At 52.2% G+C, this 23,644-nt stretch overlaps 10 protein-coding genes across 10 annotated transcripts; 6 read left to right on the top strand and 4 right to left on the bottom strand.

Annotated features, from left to right (window-relative positions):
* Positions 1-280: 280 nt before the first annotated feature.
* On the top strand, positions 281-994 carry N0V89_009464 (uncharacterized protein; the record flags this gene model as incomplete). The annotated part of the gene is made up of 1 exon (XM_056218215.1): positions 281-994. The coding sequence occupies one exon, from the start codon at positions 281-283 to the stop codon at positions 992-994; it is 714 nt and encodes a 237-aa protein (XP_056067480.1).
* Positions 995-1,586: 592 nt separating this feature from the next.
* N0V89_009463 (uncharacterized protein) lies at positions 1,587-2,990 on the bottom strand (the record flags this gene model as incomplete). The annotated part of the gene is made up of 1 exon (XM_056218214.1): positions 1,587-2,990. The coding sequence occupies one exon, from the start codon at positions 2,988-2,990 to the stop codon at positions 1,587-1,589; it is 1,404 nt and encodes a 467-aa protein (XP_056067479.1).
* A 590-nt stretch (positions 2,991-3,580) lies between these two features.
* On the top strand, positions 3,581-4,903 carry N0V89_009462 (uncharacterized protein; the record flags this gene model as incomplete). Its single annotated transcript, XM_056218213.1, has 4 exons — positions 3,581-3,953; positions 4,005-4,169; positions 4,219-4,289; positions 4,337-4,903. The coding sequence occupies 4 exons, from the start codon at positions 3,581-3,583 to the stop codon at positions 4,901-4,903; spliced, it is 1,176 nt and encodes a 391-aa protein (XP_056067478.1).
* A 109-nt stretch (positions 4,904-5,012) lies between these two features.
* On the bottom strand, positions 5,013-7,584 carry N0V89_009461 (uncharacterized protein; the record flags this gene model as incomplete). The annotated part of the gene is made up of 3 exons (XM_056218212.1): positions 5,013-5,059; positions 5,083-7,415; positions 7,541-7,584. 3 exons carry the CDS (start codon positions 7,582-7,584, stop codon positions 5,013-5,015), a joined length of 2,424 nt encoding a protein of 807 aa, XP_056067477.1.
* Positions 7,585-9,004: 1,420 nt separating this feature from the next.
* On the top strand, positions 9,005-9,561 carry N0V89_009460 (uncharacterized protein; the record flags this gene model as incomplete). The annotated part of the gene is made up of 2 exons (XM_056218211.1): positions 9,005-9,043; positions 9,097-9,561. 2 exons carry the CDS (start codon positions 9,005-9,007, stop codon positions 9,559-9,561), a joined length of 504 nt encoding a protein of 167 aa, XP_056067476.1.
* A 1,122-nt stretch (positions 9,562-10,683) lies between these two features.
* N0V89_009459 (uncharacterized protein) lies at positions 10,684-15,085 on the top strand (the record flags this gene model as incomplete). The annotated part of the gene is made up of 6 exons (XM_056218210.1): positions 10,684-11,138; positions 11,185-11,223; positions 11,275-13,534; positions 13,750-14,533; positions 14,583-14,639; positions 14,688-15,085. 6 exons carry the CDS (start codon positions 10,684-10,686, stop codon positions 15,083-15,085), a joined length of 3,993 nt encoding a protein of 1,330 aa, XP_056067475.1.
* Positions 15,086-15,235: 150 nt separating this feature from the next.
* On the bottom strand, positions 15,236-17,753 carry N0V89_009458 (uncharacterized protein; the record flags this gene model as incomplete). Its single annotated transcript, XM_056218209.1, has 3 exons — positions 15,236-17,328; positions 17,380-17,549; positions 17,611-17,753. 3 exons carry the CDS (start codon positions 17,751-17,753, stop codon positions 15,236-15,238), a joined length of 2,406 nt encoding a protein of 801 aa, XP_056067474.1.
* A 192-nt stretch (positions 17,754-17,945) lies between these two features.
* N0V89_009457 (uncharacterized protein) lies at positions 17,946-19,182 on the bottom strand (the record flags this gene model as incomplete). Its single annotated transcript, XM_056218208.1, has 2 exons — positions 17,946-19,005; positions 19,052-19,182. The coding sequence occupies 2 exons, from the start codon at positions 19,180-19,182 to the stop codon at positions 17,946-17,948; spliced, it is 1,191 nt and encodes a 396-aa protein (XP_056067473.1).
* A 245-nt stretch (positions 19,183-19,427) lies between these two features.
* CWC21 (RNA-splicing factor) lies at positions 19,428-20,090 on the top strand (the record flags this gene model as incomplete). The annotated part of the gene is made up of 3 exons (XM_056218207.1): positions 19,428-19,657; positions 19,718-19,850; positions 19,905-20,090. The coding sequence occupies 3 exons, from the start codon at positions 19,428-19,430 to the stop codon at positions 20,088-20,090; spliced, it is 549 nt and encodes a 182-aa protein (XP_056067472.1).
* Positions 20,091-21,741: 1,651 nt separating this feature from the next.
* Positions 21,742-23,607, top strand: N0V89_009455 (uncharacterized protein; the record flags this gene model as incomplete). Its single annotated transcript, XM_056218206.1, has 2 exons — positions 21,742-23,280; positions 23,332-23,607. The coding sequence occupies 2 exons, from the start codon at positions 21,742-21,744 to the stop codon at positions 23,605-23,607; spliced, it is 1,815 nt and encodes a 604-aa protein (XP_056067471.1).
* Between the last annotated feature and the right edge of the window lie 37 nt (positions 23,608-23,644).

Here is a 23,644-nt window from a genome sequence, read left to right as displayed (position 1 = left end):
GACGAAAGGCCATCATGTTTCATGTTCCCGATCGCTTACCTGCATTTATGAGCCATGATCTATAAACGCTCACTGACAATCACGAAGCAGTGATGAGTATCATGAGAGAATCCGTTGATTACCGTGTGTATCCGGGGTAAATCCTACGCTCCGACGTCCAATGAGTCAGACTTAATGATGTTGATTGATGACTCGAGTCACTAGTGAACGACAGATCGTCGTAATGTATCTTGTGTGGTATTGTTCCTGCTCTATTTGTTACCTTGCCCATCATTCTACTATGCCCTCCCTCCACCTCCAACCTCTCCAGCTCTCAGACTTCGACACCCTAATCTCCCATGCTCTTTCCGGCATCCCAGGCGAAGACCTTGTCGGTCCTCCAACACCAATATGCTGCCCCGTCACCACGCAAGAAGAAGCTTCCGCCCGCCTTACCTTCCACTTCGCCAAACAGCGCGCCCGCTTTCTGGGCGACCCAACAGTGCGGTACATGAAAGTCGTTGAGCGCGACTCTACCAGCGAAGACGGCGAAAACATCATTAGCATTGCGCGCTGGCACTTCTACGCCGCAGGCTACTCCTTCACCCGCGACATCCACTGGGAAACGCACAACAGCCCGGAACCCTCCACTATCCCCAAAGACTTCAATGTCGCACTGCACAATCACATCCTCCGCACTCGCGACGCAGCGCGGAGCGGATGGATGAAGGTTCACGAGCCGTGCTGGGTGCTGATGCATATGGTGACGCATCCTGCGCACCGTGGGAAGGGTGCGGCGGGCATTTTGATCAAGTGGGGGATTGAGCAGGCAGAGAAGGATAGAGTGCCGGCATATCTGGAGGCGGGGGTTATGGGGAGGCCGATTTATGAGAGGTATGGGTTTGTGCAGGTTGGGGAGCTGTTGGAAGTGGATTTGAAGCAAGGGGGAGGCGAGGGCGTGTTTGTGATGTGTAAGATGGGGTATTTCCCAAGAAAAGGAGGGGAGGGGCCTTAAAAGGGCCTAGGTTTGGATGTAAATGGGGCAAAGTAGTAAGAGGTGTCTAGCGGGTTGCTACTTCCGTTAGCTGCTTGAAGGCATGTTTGTGACAGGGTGTTGGGGTGGCCTTGTTCTGCCCTTCCACGGACAGATGTCTTTCTGTAGAAGCTTTACAACGATGACTCCTTTCAAGTATGATGCGTGCTTCGTCTCGGGCGGCGCTAGTATAAAGCAAACGCAGTGGCTATACAATTACGGCGACGGGGCGCGGCATGCACCAGGCGACAGAAGTTGACGCGAGTATGTGACGTGCCTTGCCAGTATCACAAGGTTCAGGCTCAAGTAATCACACCAATTCAACATGGCACAGGCTACGAGGATTTGTTTTCTTTCTCTTTCATTTCTCCTATGAGACGACAGACTTGTACGTAGAAACGAGGAATGCTAGTCCGTCCAAACTTACCACGGCGATGGAAAAGCAAGTTTCAAATCATACGCCATTGTCTGTGAGGGTATATCAGTAATCCAGTCGACCCTCCAAACGCCATATACGCCAGAGCAGGCGGCAATCTCAATTCCAACCGCGCGAGCAGAAGTCCAATCGAAGCTCTCAGATCTCATCCTCTTCCTCGTCAAAGTCGTCCTCCTCACCCATGTCGTAGAGGATGCGACCGCCCTCGCCGCCCTCACCCTTCTGTGCATCGAAATAAGGAAGGACAACACCCTCGCGTGCTGCCTTTTGCTTGTCCGTCAAGGCCAGGTTGAACGACGTCTCCATCTCGTCATTCGCAGCGGCTACCATGCCGACAAGCTCACTGTTCGCATACGCAGGGTGCTGGTCAAGTAGAATGACGTATTCTTGCTTCAGCGTACCGTAGAGCTGTGTCGGCAGCGGCTGGTGGTAATCAGAGCCACGGCGTGGGCGGAGGTAGTACGTCTCGGACTCAGGGCGGCCAGACTTGCGGCGGAACTCGGCTTCGAGGACGATACCGCAACCATCGTTGGCATTGAGGCACTGCACAATGCCCTCGGCGCCGGTCTGCATTCCAAATGTCGGCTCTGGAAGGGAGCGCTCGCGGGCGGCTTTGGAGGCGAGAACATGCGACAAGGAGCGGCACGTGATGACGGAGGTGGCCATGAACTTCAGCAGCTCGAGCGGCGGTGGGGCATAGGCGTCCACGCCTGAGGTCGAGGGCTCCGGGAGCACATCGGTGTGGTAGACTCCAACGAGGGTGGAGGTGTACTTCATGACGACGAGGTTGAAGAGCGCCTGAATGTCGATGTTCTTGGTGGCAACGGCGTCGTACATGTCGTCGATGATGACGAGGCACTCTTTGCGGTCACTCATGGCTTGCTCGATATTGCCTAGGGTGTCGGCGGCAGTGCGGTTACCATAGGCGGCAACATTACGCACATCAGGGTGGACACGTGTGCCTTCGAAGGAGACGATGATGACAGTGACGTTGCGGGAGAGAGCGCGGGCGACAAGCTCCTGGAGGAAGGGAATGGCGCGCTGATTGAGGTCGTCCAGGACCAAGGTGAATGGTGAAGCATTGGTGCGAGTGTTGAGCACGCTTGACATAAGCTGAATGGCATGGCGCTGGTACTGCAGCGCGTTGAGTGGACGCGGCATTGCGTACTTGGAATTGCGCTCGCGCGGGCTTGCGATCTCAGTCTTACGCTTGCGGATGCCTCCTGAAAGCGGGAAGTTGTTGGTGCGCTTGATCCAGTTCTTGCAGTCCGCCGCACGGTCCTTGGGCTTGGGTGTCTTGCGGATGCGGCTCTCAGGCTTCTTGGCTTTGGTGCGGTAGGCGTAGAGCGCACAGATCCACTTGGGTAGCGGTGTTGCGCCGGTAGAAGCCTCGAAGTCCTGAAGGAAGGTTGGATGCGCAAGCGCTGTCGAGAAGCTCATGTTAGCGAGGTGACTTCCGAAGTCGGTGAACAATGGGTCGTTGCCGGCGCCAGTCGAGAAGTCCATGAAGTCGGTGGACATTGTGATGTGAGGGTTGATCATGTATTGAGATGAATTTTGGAGTGAGGGAGCTGAATAGAAAAGCTGTATGAGACAGTAGACTCAAGGAAGATGGTGTAAGGGTAAAGGTGAAAAGGTGCAAAATTTGCGGCAGCCTGCTGCTTTTATGTGTAATGGATATTGGGGGGCTGGGGGCAAACATGGTGGCTGGGGCCGCCAGGAAGCTGGTAAAGAGAAGATGAATGTGAAAGTTGAGCCTACCTTTACTGGAGTCGAAGTGAATGAGGGCCTTGATAGTAGCGGAACCTCGTAACAATGGTTTCTATCCCGTCCAAAGTAATACAAATACGTCGTCTGTGTTTCTCATACGCATTCTAACTCGTTTCGATGGCTTAAGTCGGCTTTTGGCGAAGGTTGGACCAACTTCTCACGGATGTGGTGGTTGTGGTGAGGGCAAACGTCCGGGGTGAATCATTTTTGGTGGGCGCTAATGGTGCCGAAACCGGAATAGCGCCGATCGGACTTAGGCAATCGCATTGCCGGTCCGCAACGTCAATTGAACGCATCATATTCTACGAAGGCCTTCATCTCCAATTGCGCGAGATGCTGCATGCAAACGTGTTGCTACCATCATGACGCAGCAGGGCACGCAGTCGTCGCGCCCGCCACGGCCACGATCCCCACATTTCCCTCCACATAACGCACCCCGCGTATGGTTTCTGACAATAGGTTCATCACCCATCGCAATCGCTTTGGCGCGGCAAGTACTTGATCACGGTGACTATGTAGTATCTGGCGTCGTACCACAAGATTTTGAAAAGAGAGAGGGTCAGTGTGAGGACTTCAGAGCATTTCTTGAGGAAGTGAAGCACACAGAACGATGGCGGGAAAGACTAAGAGTTGTTGGGCTGGATGGGCGAGTAATCGGCCAGTGTCAGGCCGCGATCGCAGAGGCTGTTGAAGCGTTCGGACGTGTCGATGTCCTACTCGGCAACACCAGCGAAGGTATTTCACTCCCCTTATCCTCCAGAGGTTTACGCTGAATGTTTTGCAAAGCTGTTATAGGTGCCGTAGAAGAGCTGTCCCAAAGTATTCAGACCATTACTCTTGTACAGGACACATTTGAAACCAATTTCTTCTCAAATGTGAATATCATCAAAGCTGTCCTTCCAACGATGCGCGAACGGAAAAACGGCCACATCATTATGTTGACGGGCGTCAGTAAGTTGCTCGACTAGCAGACACTGATTTGAGGTCTAACAAGCTGTAGCCGGTCATCTAGGGACGCCAGGTCTGGCCATGTATTGTTCATCACAATGGGCTATTGAAGGGTATTGCGATGTACGTGTCCACCTTAACGTAATTACGCATGCCTAATATGGACCTAGAGTCTGGCGTATGAGATCGCTCCTTTTAACATCAAAATGTCTATTGTTCAAGCCAATATGGAAGTAAATGTTCTCACCAACAAAATGACCTCCGTCCCGCCAATGCGCGAGTACCTTCAGGCCGAAAATCCCGCGCCAATCGCTCGCGACATCTTTTCCAGCCTTCTCGACAAGCTTGACCGCGTCAATAACCCGTCTCCATATCCACAGGAGGAAAAGTCGCCTACTGACAGTATTTCGACAACAAGCCCAGACGCCACTGTCCATGAGCCAACCATGGGCGATCTACTCAGCTCGGACACCGTCACATCGCTGTACGCGCCTCTGCCATCCGTGGTGAAGTCATCGCTGATAGCAGAGACTGTACATGCGCTGACGGCTATTGGTGGCCATGATAATCCACCTGCAAGACACATAGTCGGTCTGGAGGGCGTGACAGCGGTCAAAGAGAAGTTAAAGACTACGAGTGAAGAATTAGAGGACTTCATCGAAGTGAGCAATGCGGTGGATATTGGTCGACCATACGATCCATCGGTCATGGCCTCAATAGATGCTGAAGCATTATGAGGGTTGGAGCTTAGCTGTGAAACCGTGTGATTTTGCCCAAGAGATGGCCGATGTCCCGAATAGCTTGTCTTCTGGCATCAACACGACCTTTCCTGTCTCGAGTAGCTTCTTAATTACTTCTTTGTGCCCATTGGCATTTGCCCACATTATCGGCGGCTGTGCTGACCAGGAAGTCATACTTGGCTTAAGATTGACGTCCACCCCGTATCGAAGAAGTGTTTCCACGATAGCGATGCTGCCGCTGCCGGCAGCATACGAAAGAGGTGTACGACCAAATTTGTCCGGCTCGTCCGGCTTCGCCCCGCCCGTCAATAGTGATCTAACAGTGTCGTGATGATTCATCTCCGATGCAAATGATAGTCCAGAACGTCGGTCAACGGATTGAGCATCTACGTGCGCGTTTGATTGAAGCAGAAGTTCAACAATTTGCGTATGCCCAAACTTCGAAGCGTACGTCAAAGGCGTCCATTCCTCTTCGTCTCTTGAGTTTAGATCTGCGCCTAACTTGAGAAGTCGTTGGACGAGATCAAGGTTACCGTATTGCGATTCCCATGACATCATCGTACGTTCCTCGTCGTCTTTCGAGTCGAGACTAGGATACATGAGCAGCAATCTGACAGCTGCCTCGTGGTTGCTGCTTGATGCCCAATCAACCGGTCTCCGATTGTAGACGATATCCCTCTTGTGAGCGGCAGCATGGTCGGCATCCAGAAGAAGCTCAACCATTTTACCATGACCCTGCTGAGCGGCGAGTGCGAGCGCAGTCATACCATCGCCGTCAACTATGCCCGCTGTTGCTTGTCCCTTCCCGAGGAGAAGTTCCACCACCTTCTCATGACCATCGCGTGCTGCCATCATGAGCGCTGTGCGGCCCATGAAAGGTCCATCTGAGATCGAAGTATCCACCTGCGTGTTGTCTTGAGCCAGCAAATACTCAACCACGGCATAATGACCGTTACCGGACGCCCAGGACAGTGGTGTCCGTCCTTTGTAAAAAGGAGTCCTGCTTTTGGAATTCGGATCTACCCCATAGGAGCCGATGAAGAATCGAACAGCTTCGAAATGCCCGTTCTCTGCTGCTAGAGACACTGGCGTGCGGCCGTCATCACTACGTTCATCTGGATCCAATCGCCCACTGAGCAATGTTCCCAAGATAGTGATATGGCCCTCACGTGAAGCCGCGTGCAAAGGTGTCTCTCCGTGCATCTCCTCTTCGACGGCCTTAGGATCTTTCAAGAGCAGTTGATCAGCAGCGCTCCGTAAGCCGAAGTGAGCAGCAATGTATAAACCCGATACCGAGTCGTCACTCGACAGATCCATGACTTGCGCCACCGACACTAAGCTTGCTTTATTGTTCAACAATGCGACGGACATATCGACCACTTCCTTGTCCTGTGTTCGATGAGCGTGATGACCCCAATTCAAAGCAGCATATCGAAGTAATGGTAGGTCTCGAAGACGTGCAAGCATTCCTGTTCTGTCACAAATTTTAGTCCTCAAGTCTTCAAATTGTAGATATCGAAGACAGGTCATTGCCAGAGATTTGTGAGCTTGCTCGTTGTCGAAGTAGACCTCAAAGAAGGCTCGCGCTGTCGGGTGGATTAAACGCACATTGATCGGTTTGATCCGAAGGTCCGCAACAACTAAACCCTCGCATACGTCTAAGAGACGCTTCTCGCTATACATGTAGTCCGCGGCTGTCTCAATACTTGTGACGTTCTCGTTGACCGCTAATGCTGATCGTAGCTCCTCCATGGTCAGTGGACACATAGCGAAGGTAATCCACATCAACACCAGCTCCGCAAGTGGTTTGTCGCCCGTTGATATCCTCTGCATCGCTTTCTCGTACGTGTGCTTGGTATCACCCGGCAAAGTCGTGAGAGCTAATTGGAGATCTGCCTGGGTGTGTTGTGCTGCAATAGAGTTCACATGTAGGCGCGCAAGTAGTATCATGCCCTTGGCATGTGAGGCAGTGGCCTCGACCAGTTGATCATGATCCGCTCTTGCAAGAATCTCATTGAAGGCGCAATGATTTTGTAATTGGACCCGCAAATACCGGTGCAGGTCTTGGTCCGTTGGTGCATATCTCAATTCGATGACGTCCCCCAAATTATGTTCCTCGTAGTTAGAAGCTCTCGCAGTGAACAAAAGACTGGTGTCAGGTGTTAAGCTGCGGATCATGTTGAGGAAAGCTGCCCTAGAGTTATTGGACACGTGAGCAGGGCACTCATCCAGTCCATCAACAACAAGTCGCACTCTTGCGAAACGCTTGATCTCCTGGTTGATATTTTTCAGGAGTTCAGGGGTACTGGGCGGTGTGTTGAGATGCCTGAAGTCGCTATACATTCTCCGTACTTGCTCTGAGAGGCCAGATCGCTGCTGGACCAGTTGCTTCAGCAGATTGGCAGTGACGTTGTAAGGTGTTTGAATGTTCTTTTGCGAATGATCGAAGAATATGAAGAGACACGCGGATCCGTCTTTCTTATTTTCGAGATGTTCGATGATATTCGATCTAGGGAACTTTGAACACAATGATTTATGATGGAGTGTTTAAGAAAACGCTTACGATAGGATTGTTTTACCGGATCCGACTGCCTCAACATAAGCGGACTACGCAGACGATGCATCCCGACTTACGAATACCGTGAATCCAAAGAGTCCGACTGGTCCCATTGGACCATTGTTGGAACCGCTTGTCCTCGACTACCCAGGCCCCGACTCCGTCACATCTTTGTACCAAATTAATTCGGTGGGCAGAAGCAAAGTCTAACTTGGCTAAGTCATTGAGCCATGACACGACCTACGGTAAAGTGTATGATGATCAGTCTGTGAGTCACTACTGAACAATTCCAAGTGGATATTATAGATAAATACCCTAAGTTGTTCGTCATTTGGTCCGGTGTTCACATTCAAAACTGCGCCCGCTTCGATTGAGTAACTGTGGCTGTTGCTCGTCTCTATGTCTGCTCAAAGGTAAGCGCCTGATATACAAGCCGATCAAAACGCTCACTGATATCACCATTACCGAGATTGAGTACATGACCATCTACACGAGATCCATAGTTCGGACTGGCGACCGTATCGCCTGTGTTGTCAACGTCTCCTAGTCTCAGGTGCCCGCCCGGTCCTCCCGTTTCGCCAAAACCGTACGCAGGAGAAGCCTTTCCAACCGACGGGATCATGATGGTCTATCGGACACAATCCGGGTTGAAATCATCATGGCAATATTCAGATAGAATTGCCGTCATTGTCAGCCTTGTGAGGATACGTCCAAGATTAAGTCCTGACACGTGATTCTTTATCGATAACGACATCTGGCGAAGGATCGGTCGCCCTCTCAGCCTTGTCCTCCAGTCTAACCATCCTATGTCACACTTGTGACAGTCAGCCCCCAACGATGCAAAGATAAGAACGCCGCTATGCAGTTGCCGTTACATCGATAGGCCGCCGAGTCCAGCACTGAGCTTTTCATTGGCGAATAGCGGTTGACTGCCGTCCACGGGGCGTTCTCCAGCTATACCCAATAGGTGGCATTCGCGAGTTGACGGGGATAAAACTCCGCCATCACAATGCACTCGTAATATGCATGCAGGGCCGGCTTCCATTCAGGATGGGCACGACCGGCGCAGTTCACACTGCCGATAGTTTCCGAGAGCTGAGATTCTCAGCCTTCTGCGCACCGAGAACCCATTCCGATTGCTTTAAGTTCCAGTCCCATTTGACCACTTCATCGACAATGATGCGCTTTGAGGCCACAAGCGATCAATTCGACAAAGTAATTCCGGATGGCTTGAATCAGCTGTATGATGCTGGGCCGAAGGCAAAGGTCGAGTGAGGAACATCGACCTTGTTCGCGGGGTAACATGCTGATCCTACAGTATCGTTTTTGTCCACGGGCTGCGAGGCAATCCTCAAACAACATGGGAAGCGTGTGATGCTGATGGAGATCGAGTTTACTGGCCAAAAGAACTTCTGCCAGCGACCATACCTCTCAGCAGAATATTCTCCTTTGGTTACCCTACCGAATTCGCTACGTTCTACCCTGTGATCAAGGCGGATGCAGTCACACATACTAATATAGATGACAACTCTACTGCATTGATGGTCAAGCTCGGCAACCGTCGACAAGATACAGCCACTGTAAGCGTCTTTCAATGTGGTATTCATCCAGTACTGACATATATACGATACAGACAAATCGACCCATCATATTTGTGGCCCACTCACTCGGTGGCCTAGTTGTCGCAAACGGTCTGTCAAGTCAAAGTGGCTCGAACGAGCAACGTCAGGAGGTCATAACCAGCACATGCGGGACCATCTTTCTGGGCACGCCGTTTCAAGGGTCCGACAAAGCTCAATGGGCTGGTCTTGCCGAGAAGGTGTTAAGCCTGCTCGGCGACAGCAATGACCAAATCATCAAAGACCTCGACACGAAATCTACCAAATTGCAACAGATTAGCTCTGATTTTCATCTCTTGTTGCAACAGCGACACGAGTCGAAGGCGCTCAGTCCGATTCAAGTCGCGTGCTTTTTCGAGACCAAATCGACCATGTGGAAGAAGAAGAAAGACTTAGGCCTCATCGTGACGAAGCAGTCTGCAGCCATTGCCGGATATCAGCCCATGCCCATCAACGCAGATCATCGTGCCAGTACGTGAGCGTGGGCCTGATGGGAATGTGTCTTCGCTGACTGTATCTATTTGATCAGTGTGCAGATTTACGGATGCCCAAACTACTGGATACATCGATGCAACGGACACGATGAAGTTGATGCTCGAGAATTGGGGACAGAAGCATGCTAGCGAAAAGGTAAAGAAACCTTAATCAGTCCTACTTTTTGGTTCTTTCATGCTGAGCAGCGACAATCCAGCATGGAAATATATCGATCAGCCTGGGGAATGTTAAGCAAGGGGACAACGTACTCAACTATGGTATTGTCACTGGCCATGTTGTCGCGACGGTAAAGAACGCGAATAACCTAAGCGTCTCGCATACAGTGAGTTGGCTGGATGGGACGTCCCATTACAATTCTAAAGTGTACTACAGTTTAACTCGATTGGACATGGCACATCAGCTTCTGAGGCTGCCATTAGGGCTTGGACAGAAAAGCAGACCACAACTGGATTCTGAGATTGCGGGCTCTCTCGTGTTCAAATCACGCAACGCGCATCTTCGGTCGATCAGAACTGTTGCGATGCTAGAACTGTTGTGACAAGTGTGCAAATTATAAAAGCAAGGCACAGCACCGCCTAGCCTTTGGCCTGGTGTCTTGTGACCCTTTTTAGTCACACTGTTTATCCTAGCAACGTTGCGCCAAATTCGTTTCCAAGATCCAGTCTTGCACGAGGACTTTGGGTATGGATGAATGCGAACACATTGTGTCGCTGTGTCTTCTAGCCATGCTTTCAACAGCACAGGGCACCGGTTCGGCGATAAAAGGCTGCCTCAGCTGAAGTGGGGCGGAAACGGGAAACGGACGTGATTGTGGCAGGCGCGATGATATGATTTGACTGCCGTGCGGGGTTTGACCATCTCTCCAAGCATCGCCTACAGGGATGCGCGAACCTGCATGGTGCAGGCCCCAGGGTAGCGTCTGACGGGACGGAATCTGTGAGACAAGGCAAGAGGGAGAGCCTCGCCTGCTCCGCCACCCACAAGGCTGTGAATTCTGTCCATCATCACGAACATGAGCTGAAAGATAGTTTTGAAGTGTCCTCGTGGCCAACTCACTCCTCTCACCATGGAATGTCACATTCTGTCACCTTGATCGCGAGACACGTATGAAAACACGCCTCGATCCGGAGGCCGCCGTCGATGGCGTTGCCGAGATTACCAAACGAACCAGTCAATTATCGCATACGCTTTTTGACATTGCTTCTGGCCTCGTCGTGGATACCGCTTCTGATTCTTCCATCCCGCAGGCAATTTGCAACATCGCGCGTGAGTTCGCGGACATCGCCCAGCTATGTTTGGAGGCGTGCGCCTTACTGGAGCGAGACAAAGGAGGGAAGAAGACCGACGCTGGCATCATCCTGGGGCGACTCGATACACTCATCCGAGAGTTTGAGGATGCGCTAAACGATTTTGTACCCAACAAAGTCCCTCGATGGCTCAAGAGACTCTTCCAGAACGAAAGTGTCTATCTGATCACTAAATGTCATTCTATCAAGGAGCCTTTACGCTTGTTTCTATCCGTACTCAGAATCGCAGATGTTCGTGCAGCGAGTAAGAAAACGTATGATATTCAGAAAATTCTAATGCACCATATGCTGATTGATCAGATCGAACAAAAAGAAGAAAAGGAGAGACGAAATCGCCTTGTCGATGGCAATGGAATGCGAGTGTGCGGAAAGCTGGGTGGAAACGAATAGACAAGTTATCAAAGTACTCATGAACGCCGAACGTCGTTTACAGAAAGGTTTCCCCAGAGAAGCACTTCAACTGCATTACTGGACAGAGTCCCCTGGAGCCACTGCAACGTGGATATACGAACTGATCTTCAACAAAGTCTTGAGCGCACAGCCGGATGAGCGCCGTCGAACCGCCAGAGGCGGGCGCGTCAAAACAGTAGACACGGCCGGCGCCAACGGGGTGGCATCTGACAGTGAACAAGAGGATGATATTGGGGCTATCCCACCTGATCTGGAGAGGGAGCTCGACCTAAGCCCTGTGAGAAGCCGGGTGATCAACGAGCTTCTTGAGCGATGGACAGGCTTGAGCTTTGAGGAGGTCCGGCAACTTGCTGAATCAAGCGACAGAGGAAGGTCGCGTCTCCAAGACACTGCCCGACGCGTCATCAAATGGTATCTGAAGAACGAGAAGGCCTCTTCTGATGATGGAGGCTCTCCACCAGCACACAGCAGAGGGAGAACTTACGATCGAGGGAGCTCCAGCTCGACTAAGCAGCCATCTGGAAGTTCGAACACAATGAAAGTGGACGATGAACCCCAACCAACGGTGCGGGCACCAACGCCTCCTGCCTCGCCAAAGACGCCAAAAAACCGGTCTACAGTTCCTGCGCAAGGCCTTAAAGAAACTCGGGAACCTGGAAAGGCCGCTGATAACGACCAGGCAGTCCCTCAGATAGATTTGAGCTTTGGTCCTTCAAGCAGCTCGAAAATTGGAACCAACAAAAAGCCTGCAGATGCCTGGGACTTCGATCTTGGCCCAAGCAGCAAAAAGACTGGAGAAAATAGCAAGCCCGCTGAAAATCCCTGGAGTTGGGGTTCTGGCTCAGCCTGGAAAAAGACTGAGAAGCACAGCAGGTCCGCTGAAGACGAGTGGGGCGCCGCATGGGGAGATTTTAGCAGCAAGACAAAGAAGAAGAAGAAAGGCAAAGCTGCGGTTGAATTGAGTCCAACCGGCGATGACAACTCAAAAGCCTTCGTCTTTGGCGAGTCTCGGGTGCCATCAGTAAAGGCCCCAAAAGAACAAGACAATACCGAATCTGCTGCCAAGTTTGAGGACAGCTCGCATCGAAGCCCCGGCGCAACCAGCAGTATACTGGGTCAATTTGGCGACGATGAACCCAATCCATGGATCGACTCCAAACTGGAAGCGGGTCAGAGTGCCAAAGATGCGGTAATCGCAGTGGAAGAAATCTCCGAACTTGATCTAAATAATACCACGAAAGGAAAAGCCGCTGCGCCATTGGCAGGTCGAGCCCCATCTCCTGATATTGTTTTACCGAAAGCATCGGATTCTTCCTCGAACAAACCATTCATACTTCGGCCTGGCATGGATGAACTTCAGACATTCGGAGGACAGGAGGTTAGAATAACCATGAGAAAAGCTACGGACCAGCCAGCACCAAAGAAGTCGACACTGTCAAAGCTTTCCGGCAGCGACAGTAATGGTCGCCGTCCACAAAGCGGTAGAAATCAGACATCATCCAGAGTTGAGTTTGTCGATCCGGAACCGGAGCGTACTTCAGATCGCCGGTCTCGAGATGAGCGCGCCCCAACACGCGAGTCTAGTAAGAACAGAAAAGACGACGAAATGCATTCACGTGTCTCCACGCGACATAGCACCCAAAGTGCGCGATATCGGCACAGCAATCTCGTCGCGGAGGTCCCGATCCCTCAGACGGGAATAGTGATGAACTCGTACAGCACGAGCAAACTCTTGCCGGGCGGCCTTTTGCCTCATATATCGTATCCTACAACGACTGGTTCGATTAGACCTTACATGGGCCCATATACTAACCACTATCCAAACAGCTTCTACGAACCGGGTAATCTTTCAGACAATCCTGATATGGTTGAAATTCGGAAACAGTTGAACGAGTTCATAGAGAATGAGAAAGCAAGGAGAATGGCAGAGGAAGCAAGAAAGGAAGATGGCTTGATGAAGGCGCAGCGGGATGAGAAAGAGTCCATGGCACACAAGGCGAGGGAACAAGAGCTTATGAAGATCATACGTGAGATGCAAGAAAGCGCTCGATACAACGCAGAGAAATGGGAGGACGAGAAACGAGCGTTCGAGAAGGGATCTAACGCGCAAGCACAATCGAATGAGCAGACCCAACTGCCCACTGAACCTGCGGAAACACGGACGTCTCAGTACAAAGAAGAAGTAGACCGGCTTTACGGCATTATAGAAAGGTTCAACCGGGAAAAGAACATAGAGTGGGTGAGTGACATCATTTTCCAGCTCCGTTTTCTGTCCGCAGTTGGACGTTTCCCCTCCCTGTCATGACATTCGGTCAAAATCTAAAATTACCTCTGTTATGTCAACAGCGGTACTCAAACTCTTCTACTGGCTGTAATTGTCTATCTATTCGGGGGAGTGGGTTGTCTGAAGTATCGTAAGACGTGCACTGACTTGTGGCTATCCGACATCATTAGGCCATGGAGAAAGAACGTATTGAAAAATATGCCAACACAGAGCTCAATCGCAGGATCGAGGAGTGCGAAGAACAACAGCAGGAAGCACTGGAGGAAGCCTGGGAAGAAAGTCGGCAATACTACCAAGAACTTATCGAAACCGAAAAGAAAAAGGTGCAAGACGAAGAGAAAAAGGTCCTAGAAGCAACCATGCGTGCCGAGGTATACGTCCAGAAGTACAACGATGAGTTCGCCAGACGTCAACCGAAAAGACCTTCCACGACAATACCTGACACCACCAAGGCATCTCAAGACCCCTTGAATGTCTTCGACTACCTAGAAAGACCAGAACGAAACTCGTCGTTGGGATCATCTCGAGAGGAGGACACCGAGAGCGCTGAGGTCACTAATGAGAGCGAACTCCTTGAGAACAAATGGCGCGACCGAGATCCGTATATGCATACAATGCCACAGCCTCGCGCCAAAAGATACACAGCATTCTCTGAAGCTACGTCCTCTGTCGAGGAAGCTTCGAATGTTATCATATTCCCACCACGTGCAGGTTGGAATGATATGGGCCACAATCAGCTTGGCAACTATTTGTCGATGAGTGGTTTCACGCCCATGTTTGAGGAACGAGAGCCTTCGGCCCAAGATCCTACGGGGCGCCGTGAGAAGATAGGAACTGGCGGGAATGTCTTGCGGGGTACTCTGTTCTGGCAACCCCCGGCGTCGACGGCGGAAGCGGATCTTTACAAGTCGCTTCGCAGCTCCGGGTGGAGGCCTACATATGTAAGGACTACGGGTAAGTCCCAAAGCAGATTTATCCTGCGCAGGAAATCTAACATCTCTAGTCTCCGGTCAAACTTGGTTCTTCGGCGCACAGCCTGTGCACGCCCAGTTCTTCAGCGGTACGTTACATCCTCAGATAGTAAAACTCCAACTGATATTCAGTGCAGACATGTATAAGCCACAAGTCGGCGCATATCGCGTCTCGCACGCTCGACCAGACACAGAGAAAGAATCCCTCATCATCAGTAAAGACCTCGTGGAAATCGAAGAGCTCGAGTTCCTAGGACACATATACAAGGAAAGCGATGGAAAGATCTTTCTCGATCCTACACTCACCTCGGAGGATATTGATCACATTGTTGCGCGGTCGTTTCTGGCCCGTGAGGGAAGATACCGCAAGCGGTTCCGCAACACGCAACTACGAGCCTCACAAACCAAGGTCGACATCACGGAACTTACGAGCGAAGTAGGTGATAGCGTAAGCGAGATTTCTTTCGGTAGTAGGGAGATTGGCAGAGAGAGGACGGTCAGCCTTTGGTCGATGTGGAGTCCCTGGTCCAGATAAGTTCCCGCAGAACTATCTAAGCCTACCGCATCCCTAAATGCTGATACATCCTGAAATAAGTGACGCTGTGTTATGATAGACATTCTTCTGTTGCAGTTTGGGTATCTATGCTGTGCTATGATGTAGTATGCCATGCTATGATATAATATGCTATGCCAACAGCGCAAAGAGCAGATACGTCTTCTTTGCATAATCAGCCGCACTTTTCCTTAGTCTGGCTTTGCTGTTCTCGTCTATAGAAGTACTCGCAATGGTGCTGACTATATCATCGATGGCGTCGGTAGAGCGGTGCGGGCTTCCAATAAAGCGCTGGATGTATAGCATATCGAAGAGCGCTTGCTTGAGCTTGCGATCCCGAAGCTCCCTGGCAGCGGCTATATCGATCTCAGTCTCGTCGTTTACCTCGTTCTTCGTCTCAGTATCCTCTTTATGCTCAACCGAATTTGGATTCTCTCCATTCATCTTTTCACTTTTCTCTTTGTTGGCAGGAGCTACGCCTAGTTGCCGAAGCAACTCGAGATTGGTTTTGAAAAGTGGTGTAGCATGTTCGAGAGCACTAATCTTAATCTCCTTCACGGCGAGCGGCGCCCATAAATCGTTCCCATATGCTGCCATGGCTTTCGTCAAGCTCTGCAAAAACCTCACTGCACTGGGCGAGGGTTGAGCCGGTAACGCAGGGTTACCTTCCCAGAGAATATGGCTCTTCGTTCTAGATTTCAGCCCGCCAGCGAGTGCCTTCGCATATGCATCTGCGGTCGGCTGAGCAACAAACGAAGCCAGCGCCTGGTGTAAAGGCTTTAGTAACGCAGGCGTGAACGGTGTTGCCAGCAGCGACGCCTTCTCGTGCAATTTAAGATTGGGAATACGCTCCCCGATCTCCCTTATGACCCTGAGTAGGAAGCATATCTTCAGCACATCGATTTCACCATCATCTTCTGTCACTTGTGTGATGATTTGGCCGAAGCTCTTGCCTAGGTTCTGTAGCGTGTGGGTAAGCGCTTCCTGCGTGACCTCTTCTAGCAGTCGCGGATCATCATCGCTCAACAACGTCTGTTTCGAATCGCCTAGGTCGTCGTCATCTGAGTCGTCGACGTCGTCGGCAAACGTGTCGTCCCAACGTGCTTCCTTCATCGACTTCACGATGCTCTTCACTTCGAGAATGGACTCCGCCCATGCATCGAATGCGGAGACAATCCTCACTACGGAGTTGTCGCGACCTTGATGGATGTTGACAAGTGTAGATTTGAATGCTTGTGCACCGTTCGATACGTCCGCCGATTTAGGGTATTCGCCCCATAAAGACAGGCTAGACGACTGCATAAGAGAGGGTGAGCCGAGCACGGTCGACAATTCAACTACAACATTTCGAAGAGTCTGTGAGCGAAGCCGAACGATGCTTTCCAAGTGACTGTTCATCGTGTCTCGCAAATCGTCCAACACATTTGCAGATTTGACGCCTGCCATGCGCGATCCGGACAGGATCCATGTTTCGATGAGTTCCTGCCGTAGTGTTGCAACTTCTTTAAGTCGAGTCTCGTTCTCCAGTGCATCCTTCGTTCCCTTAAGAAAGGCGGACATGGCCTGTCGCGACCATTGGTGTAGTATTCGCTCAGCGTCAGCCCGCTGAAGCTCGTCATGGCGGGGCCAAGGGGTGTAATTCCGCGCTTCTTCGCCTATCCAACGGTCATGGATATCCAAATTGAGCTCAAGCAGAGCACAGACGTCGGGGTCTTGGATCAACGGTTGCGTCTTCAGCTTTGCAAGTGAATCTGCCAGCCGCCGAGGGAATATTGTTTGCGTATCCAGACAAGTCTGTATGCATAACCTCAACGCACTAGTGCCATGGTTGGCAAGCTCATCATCACCGTGATGGAGTAACTTCACACTGTTCTCCAATCGAATCTTGTGGAAGTGATGCAAAACATCTGTAGGCGTCGAGCTCGTAATCAGAGCATAGGCGCACATGCTCTCAACCAGATCTGTATTTTCGCCCTCTGCACTGCCCATACGCTTCTCTATCCGCTTTAATAACTTGCGACGTGCTGACAGCAGGCGTTCCCAAAGCTGATCCACAATGGATGGCTTGTTGGCTGACTGTGACAATGCTTTGTGTAAAAGTCGCGATATGACAAGGACCTTGGCAATGAGAAGGTACGATCCTTCGTTTTTCATTAGACGTGCCATGACAACGGGAGAGCTCCGAAGGACGGCAAGCTGCGAGGCGAATGTGTAACGCTCCTGGTCTGTCTCTGTCAGCAACCCTCGTCCACCATTCTGCCACGAGGGAGTCTAACCGCGTCGTCGAATATATGAGTCCAGTCCGACCGCACTATTCGTGATACGATCCAGCGTTCTCGAATTGCAGCTGTGTCCAACTCTTGAGAGCTTGCCCTCGACCTGCTCCATGCGGACCTCCATGTCGATTATCGTTTCGGCCGTATCGAGGAGGCTACGGTAGCTCGTGCTATATCCGGAATTAGCGACTATTCTCTAAAAGTCGTACAAGCTCTCCATGCATGCCTTACCCTACGAGCGAGCGGAGCTTCTCGCGATTCTCGTCGGCATTGGAGCGCAACTGCTGCTCCAATTTCCGGACCACGGGGATGGGGTACTGGAAAGCATCTTCCCAGCTCTTAAACGTCCGTGGATCCGGCGCTTCGGCCGCCATATCTGCAAGCGCAATCGAATGCGATTCAGCTTGGAGGGGCCATGTCGACACGCGGAGGTTCACGATGGCTCGGCGGAACTAATAGCCGAGCTTAGTCACCTTCACTTCGAATTCCACATGTGCAAGCTTCAACCATCTGCAACGTGTTTGGAAGATTATTGAGTTTATTGTTGATTCGAGTAGATGCAAGCGCTAGTCATCCTCGCTGTCCTCATTTGCCTGCTGTTCTGCAAGCCTCTGAGCCTCCTTCCACTGATCTGCAAACTCCCGCATCATGCCCTCTCCTCCTCGACTTGCGTCCACCACGTCTCTGGGCAGTTTATGAGCGCTGTACTGCGGGGTCGAGAAGCCATATGCTTCAGGGTCATCTCTGCGAATCAGGCGGAACTCAGGCTGCCACAAGTCGATCACGTCGTCTTCTTCGCCATCTTCGCCATCTTCCGGATCGTTCTGGGAAGTGTCTTGGGCATCAGAAGGCAGCGGCTCTGCCAAATTCAGCAGCTCCATCCAGCTGAAAAGGAGCGGATCTGTCCGCAGAGCCCACGGGTTGAAGTCCACCAGCCACACGCGGTCGTGTGGCGGCGGTATGTAAACATCGAATGTGAAGTTGGGATCCGGGAAAGTGTCGCGTAGTCTCACATCGAAGAACTCTTGGATAGTCTGTCGTAGTTTGTCCTGCATCTTGAATAGAAAGTCGAAGTGGTTCAAATCTCGCTGGCATATGGCGATCAACTTCCGGTTGCGCACGAAACACCGAAACTCAACGGATGGATTGAGGACGATCCATTTCCGCAGGACCAAGTGGTAGGGAATGGTCGCATCGCCTTCCATAGCCACGTCGCCATCTGCAGTGTCGTCGAAAGCGTGCTCGAGGTCGTGTGTGACAAAGTCGCTCGATTTGAGCAGCAGGTAGATATCGTTTGGTGTCCGGCACTCCATGTTATTGGTTGCTGCAATCCAGGTCGCATCTTTGGGTGCAGACCAATTCAGCTTCGGAGCCACCTTGCCGCCCAGCTCCTCGATCACAGCTTCTACGGCCTCATGAGTCTCCCTCCAATGTGTCGATGGGTCTTGGTTCGGGCCGTCGTCGTCGCCGTCATTATCGGCGCCTGAGAATATGCCGCTGTCGGCATCGGACCATTCGGGATTGTCGTTGTCTTCGGGTGGAAGTACAATACCATCCGCTCGTAGATACTCTAGGAACGCGCTGGGCAGAGGTATAAGACGCGCTTTCGGTGTGATAACTCGATATCTTAGAATATTAGTCTCTTGCAGCGCCATGGTAGATGTGTGCTCACTTTGGATGCCAGTTGTGATATGAGCAATTCAAGATATGCTGTTTTGTAACAGGCGGAAAAGGTAGCTGTCTGGGCTGGTTTGGCGGGGCAGCCACGGCAGATGCCGCAGAATCCGCTTGCTCGGTGCTCATAATGGATGCAGCGATGATAGTGGTAGACTATAGGTACTACCAGGCAGATGAAGCGTGTGTTGGGAGTATGACTCCATGGTGTGCAGTGACCGATGAGTCTTCGTTGGTGTGGTACCAAAAGATTTCGCGGGGCAGGCGCGGTTGCCAAGCCGCACCTCCGAGAGCAACTCCGCAACGAACATCAACCCAATCGTCGCATCCGCCACCTGCAATTCACAAATTTGGCCTGCCTCAACTGGATCAACATGTCTTCCAACGTCGGATTGTCCACACCACGCGGTAGCGGGACGTCGGGATATGTGCAGAAGAACAGGTCGCTGGTGAGGCCGCGCGACAAGGCCGCACCCTACACCAAGGATTGGGATTCGGCGAAGCACCGCCAACGACAGCCCGACCCCGAGATTCTAGAGCATGACCGCAAGCGCGAGATCGAAGTCAAAGTGCTGGAGCTACGGGACAAGCTCGAAGACGAAGGGTACGCAGAGCATACCGGTGATTTCTACAAATCACATGATTCGGTGCTAATCACATGCAGTGTCGATGAAGATGAGATAGATGATCGCTGTGACGGGCTGCGCAAGAAGCTCGAGGAAGAGCGCAAGGCAGGCAAGGACGCGGGTCCGGATGCGCGCAACCTGAAAGTGCATCAGGTGCACGACCTGGCCAAGGTGAGTGCCCCATGGAGGCGCAATTCGAGACTCACGTACTCATCAAGTCCTTAGGCCAAGATAGAGGAGAGCGAAAGGCTGAGAAAAGCATTGGGTATCTCCGCGGATTATGAAGAGGGAAGCCACTGGAGGAAACAAGAAGAACGCCTTCGAGAGTCACTGGCGCAACGCGAACGCGAAGACGAGGAGCAGCTGCAGAAGGCCAAGGAGGCGCGCCGCTATCGAGACGACTCTGAGTGATCCAGAAAAGCCTGCAACATTGATGGCGTTGGACGGCGTCGACTGATACCCTTTGGACTTTCTTACTATCATGGTCAAATTTCAAATAAACAAAAATGATGACCTGACTCGCGAAGGGCGGCTCGCGTTTTACAAACTTCGATTGCTAATGTGAATGTGTAGTGGCCGTGCGCTCAGCACCCCATACGAAACCAGCCAAGGGCTGTGTGGGACTGACACTTCAATACCCAGGGGAGGCAGGCAAACGACGAGCACGAAGTTTGCAGAGAAATATGGAGGAGACGTCAAGATCTAAGCAGCATTGCGGGAAGCCTCAGCCCTACTTATACGCAATCAGAGACCGTTGCAAATGCGGGGAGCGTTTTCTCAACTTCGACCCAGATCTGAGGCCAGATGTACGCCGAACAGGTGCGAACAGGCTTCACGAGCTTAATCTGACGACGCTGGATGCAGCCAAGTTGACAAGGCGACAGCGTCCGGCTCAGCTTCTTGTGCATCCTTGGGACTTCGATGGACTCCCAACCCAAGCTTCTTGTCGTTCTTGTCGTGAAGCGTAACTCAACTACATGCCTCCACACGTACGAAATGTCTCCAATTTCCAAAGCATCGCCCACCCAAGGGCCGTTCGGACATTGCCACTCGCTTGCACGGCACCAGCGCATGGTGAAGGGTGCTGTTCCCGGGCACTGGCCGTGCACGTGGGAGGATGGTGCTGTCAGCTGCGAGACACTCAATGTGGCGTGGACGTTCGAAATGGCGCAGCGGTGCGCCATCCGTGCTGGCGCCTACTGACTGCCATTCCTGATGGTTGCGGCGCAGTTGCGACGAGAGGGTGACACTCGCACCACGGGGATCTACCAGCCATGCAAGCGTGCCCAGCGACGCACCTCAAACAAATCGCCCCGCCCATCAAGAAAGCGAAGCAGTCTTGGGTGAGACCTGGGCGAGGACAAGCATGCGGCAAAGTGCTTAGGTAAGGACCAGGGGGACGATCCAGGCACCTGGATATCAGGGCACGGCGTCGGCGACTCCACAGATGAACGACAACGGACGCATCCAGCATCGCCATGCGCCATCTTCCTGGCTCAAATCTGCAAGGCTGCTCGCTGGCGGCCTTCCTTTCGGGGTCGTCGAGGTTCCATTTGCACTACGGATCCAATGAGACGTAGCTTGCAGACTGCGCGTTCGCCTTCTCCGTGGTCTGTGTTCCCTCGTAGACGCGAACGCCGCCTGCATTCGAAGACTCCGGTGAAACACCCTTTTTGGGGGTACCACGTTGTGCGAGGAAGCACTGCGATTGGTGACTTGGGTCGCTCCCACGCCAAGCACCTTCGCCTCGGCGGAGCGCTTGGCAACTTGGCTGGCTTGCGGAGCTTCCTCTACACTGAGCGCGAGGCCCTGCAATGAATCCAGAATATGCCTCTGGTAGGCGTGAAAAGATATTGCCCGCTACGGGCCTGGTTTTGCTGCATGTGGCACATGTTGAATGCTCGGTTTCTGATTGGCCGTCAGTACCAAATATGGGAGTTGCACCACACGAGGCCTCGACTATAAACACCTTACTGAGCCCTGCTCGTCTTGCTCCTGCAACTCTATAGACAACAGTCGCTCGTCTCTCTCCAATCGACAAGCCAGAGAGCCAACCGTCAAGATGGCCGTCCTCAGCGATTACAACTATATCATGGCCATAGGCACTTTCTTTGCCTTGCTTGATGCCTTCAACAACGGTGCCAACGATGTCGCCAACTCCTGGGCCACCAGTGTTTCCTCGCGCTCTATCTCCTATCGGCAAGCCATGGTTTTTGGAACCATTTTCGAGATGTTAGGAGCCATCACCGTCGGCGCCCGTACTGCCGAGACTATCAAGAACGGCATCATTCCTGGAGCTGCTTTCAAGGGCGACGCCGCTGTCCAGATGCTTGCCTTCACCTGTGCGCTCGCTGGTGCCTCGACTTGGGTTATGTGGTGCACCAGGCACTCCGCTCACGTTTCTTCGACCTATTCGCTGATCTCGTCCATTGCTGGTGTCGGTGTTGCCACTGTTGGAGCTGCCAACGTCCAGTGGGGATGGAACAAGGGCAAGGGTCTCGGTGCGATTTTCGCTGGTCTCGGAATGGCTCCCGCCATCGCTGCTGGTTTTGGTGCTTGCATTTTCATGCTCATCAAGGTAGTTGTCCACATGCGTCGGGATCCCGTCAAGTGGGGTGTTTACACTGCTCCTTTCTTCTTCCTCGTTGCTGGCACCATTTGCACGCTCTCCGTCGTCTACAAGGGGTCTCCCAAGCTTGGTCTTAACAAGAAACCTTCTTGGTATGTCGCCTCCGTCACCATGGGCACCGGTTTCGGTGTTGCGCTTCTCGCGGCTATCTTCTTCGTTCCCTACGTCTACACCAAGGTCATCAAGAAGGACCCCAACGTCAGGTGGTATCACGCTATCATGGGGCCCCTCCTGTTTAAGCGACCGGCTGCCCCCGAAGATCAACAGGCTGTTGTCCCCAACTACGCCGTCGTTCAAGAGGATGACCTTCCCGCAACCATCACCCGTTCGTCTTCTCTTAGCGATGAGGACTTGAAGAAGGGCGCAGCTGAGGACACCATTACTCCTATCGACTCAGAAAAGGTCGCTGCTCATGCTGAGTCCAAGCAGCTCACATACCAGGAAATGGTTGCCGAGGGCGAGGCCAGGTTCCATGCGAAGCTCAGGCAGAAGCGTGGACCGATGGGCTGGGCGATGCGCACATTGCACGACAACCCCATGGGTGCTGGTGAGATATACGAGCGCAAGAATGTGAAGACTTTCTTCATCCGCCTTCCTGCCATGATCACCGCTGGTCTTCTCTACGGTCTCCACTACGACATCCACGCCGCTCAGTCTGGTATCCACGGTACCCCCGAAGGTGCTCGTATGGAGCGTGTCTATGCAAACGCCGAAAAGTACCCCAACGAGGTCGAGCACGTCTACTCTTTCGTCCAGATTCTCACTGCCTGCACCGCCTCGTTCGCTCATGGTGCCAACGACATCGGTAACTCTGTCGGCCCTTGGGCTGTTATCTACCATGCCTGGATGTATGGTGAGGCCTCTACCAAGAACGCCCCCGTCCCTATCTGGCAGCTCGCCGTTCTCTCAGCCACCATTTCCGTCGGTCTTATTACTTATGGCTACAACATCATGAAGGTCATGGGCAACAAGGTAAGTTCTCTTTGCTGCTACCAAACAGAACATGTTACTAACTCGGTGCAGATTACTTACCATTCTCCTTCTCGAGGTTCTTCCATGGAGATGGGCGCTGCCATCACTGTCCTCCTCTTCTCGCAATACTCCCTGCCCGTCTCGACTTCTATGTGTATCACTGGTGCCACAGTTGGTGTCGGTCTCTGCAACGGCACTCTCAAGGCTGTCAACTTCCAGCGTGTGGGCTTGCTCGTGTTCTCCTGGATCATGACCATCCCCGTTGCTGGCACCATTGGTGGCGTGCTCATGGGCATCGTGCTCAATGCTCCTCACTTCAAGTCATAGATGGATGATGGAGTACGCAATCAGGCGAGATGATGAC

This window comes from Didymosphaeria variabile (assembly GCF_027946475.1).
Source record: "Didymosphaeria variabile strain IMI 356815 chromosome Unknown scaffold_7, whole genome shotgun sequence".
In the NCBI taxonomy this organism is placed as follows: Eukaryota; Fungi; Ascomycota; class Dothideomycetes; order Pleosporales; family Didymosphaeriaceae; genus Didymosphaeria; species Didymosphaeria variabile.
The sequence above is the reverse complement of the archived record's forward strand: the minus strand, read 5'-3'. Positions and strand labels throughout refer to the sequence as shown.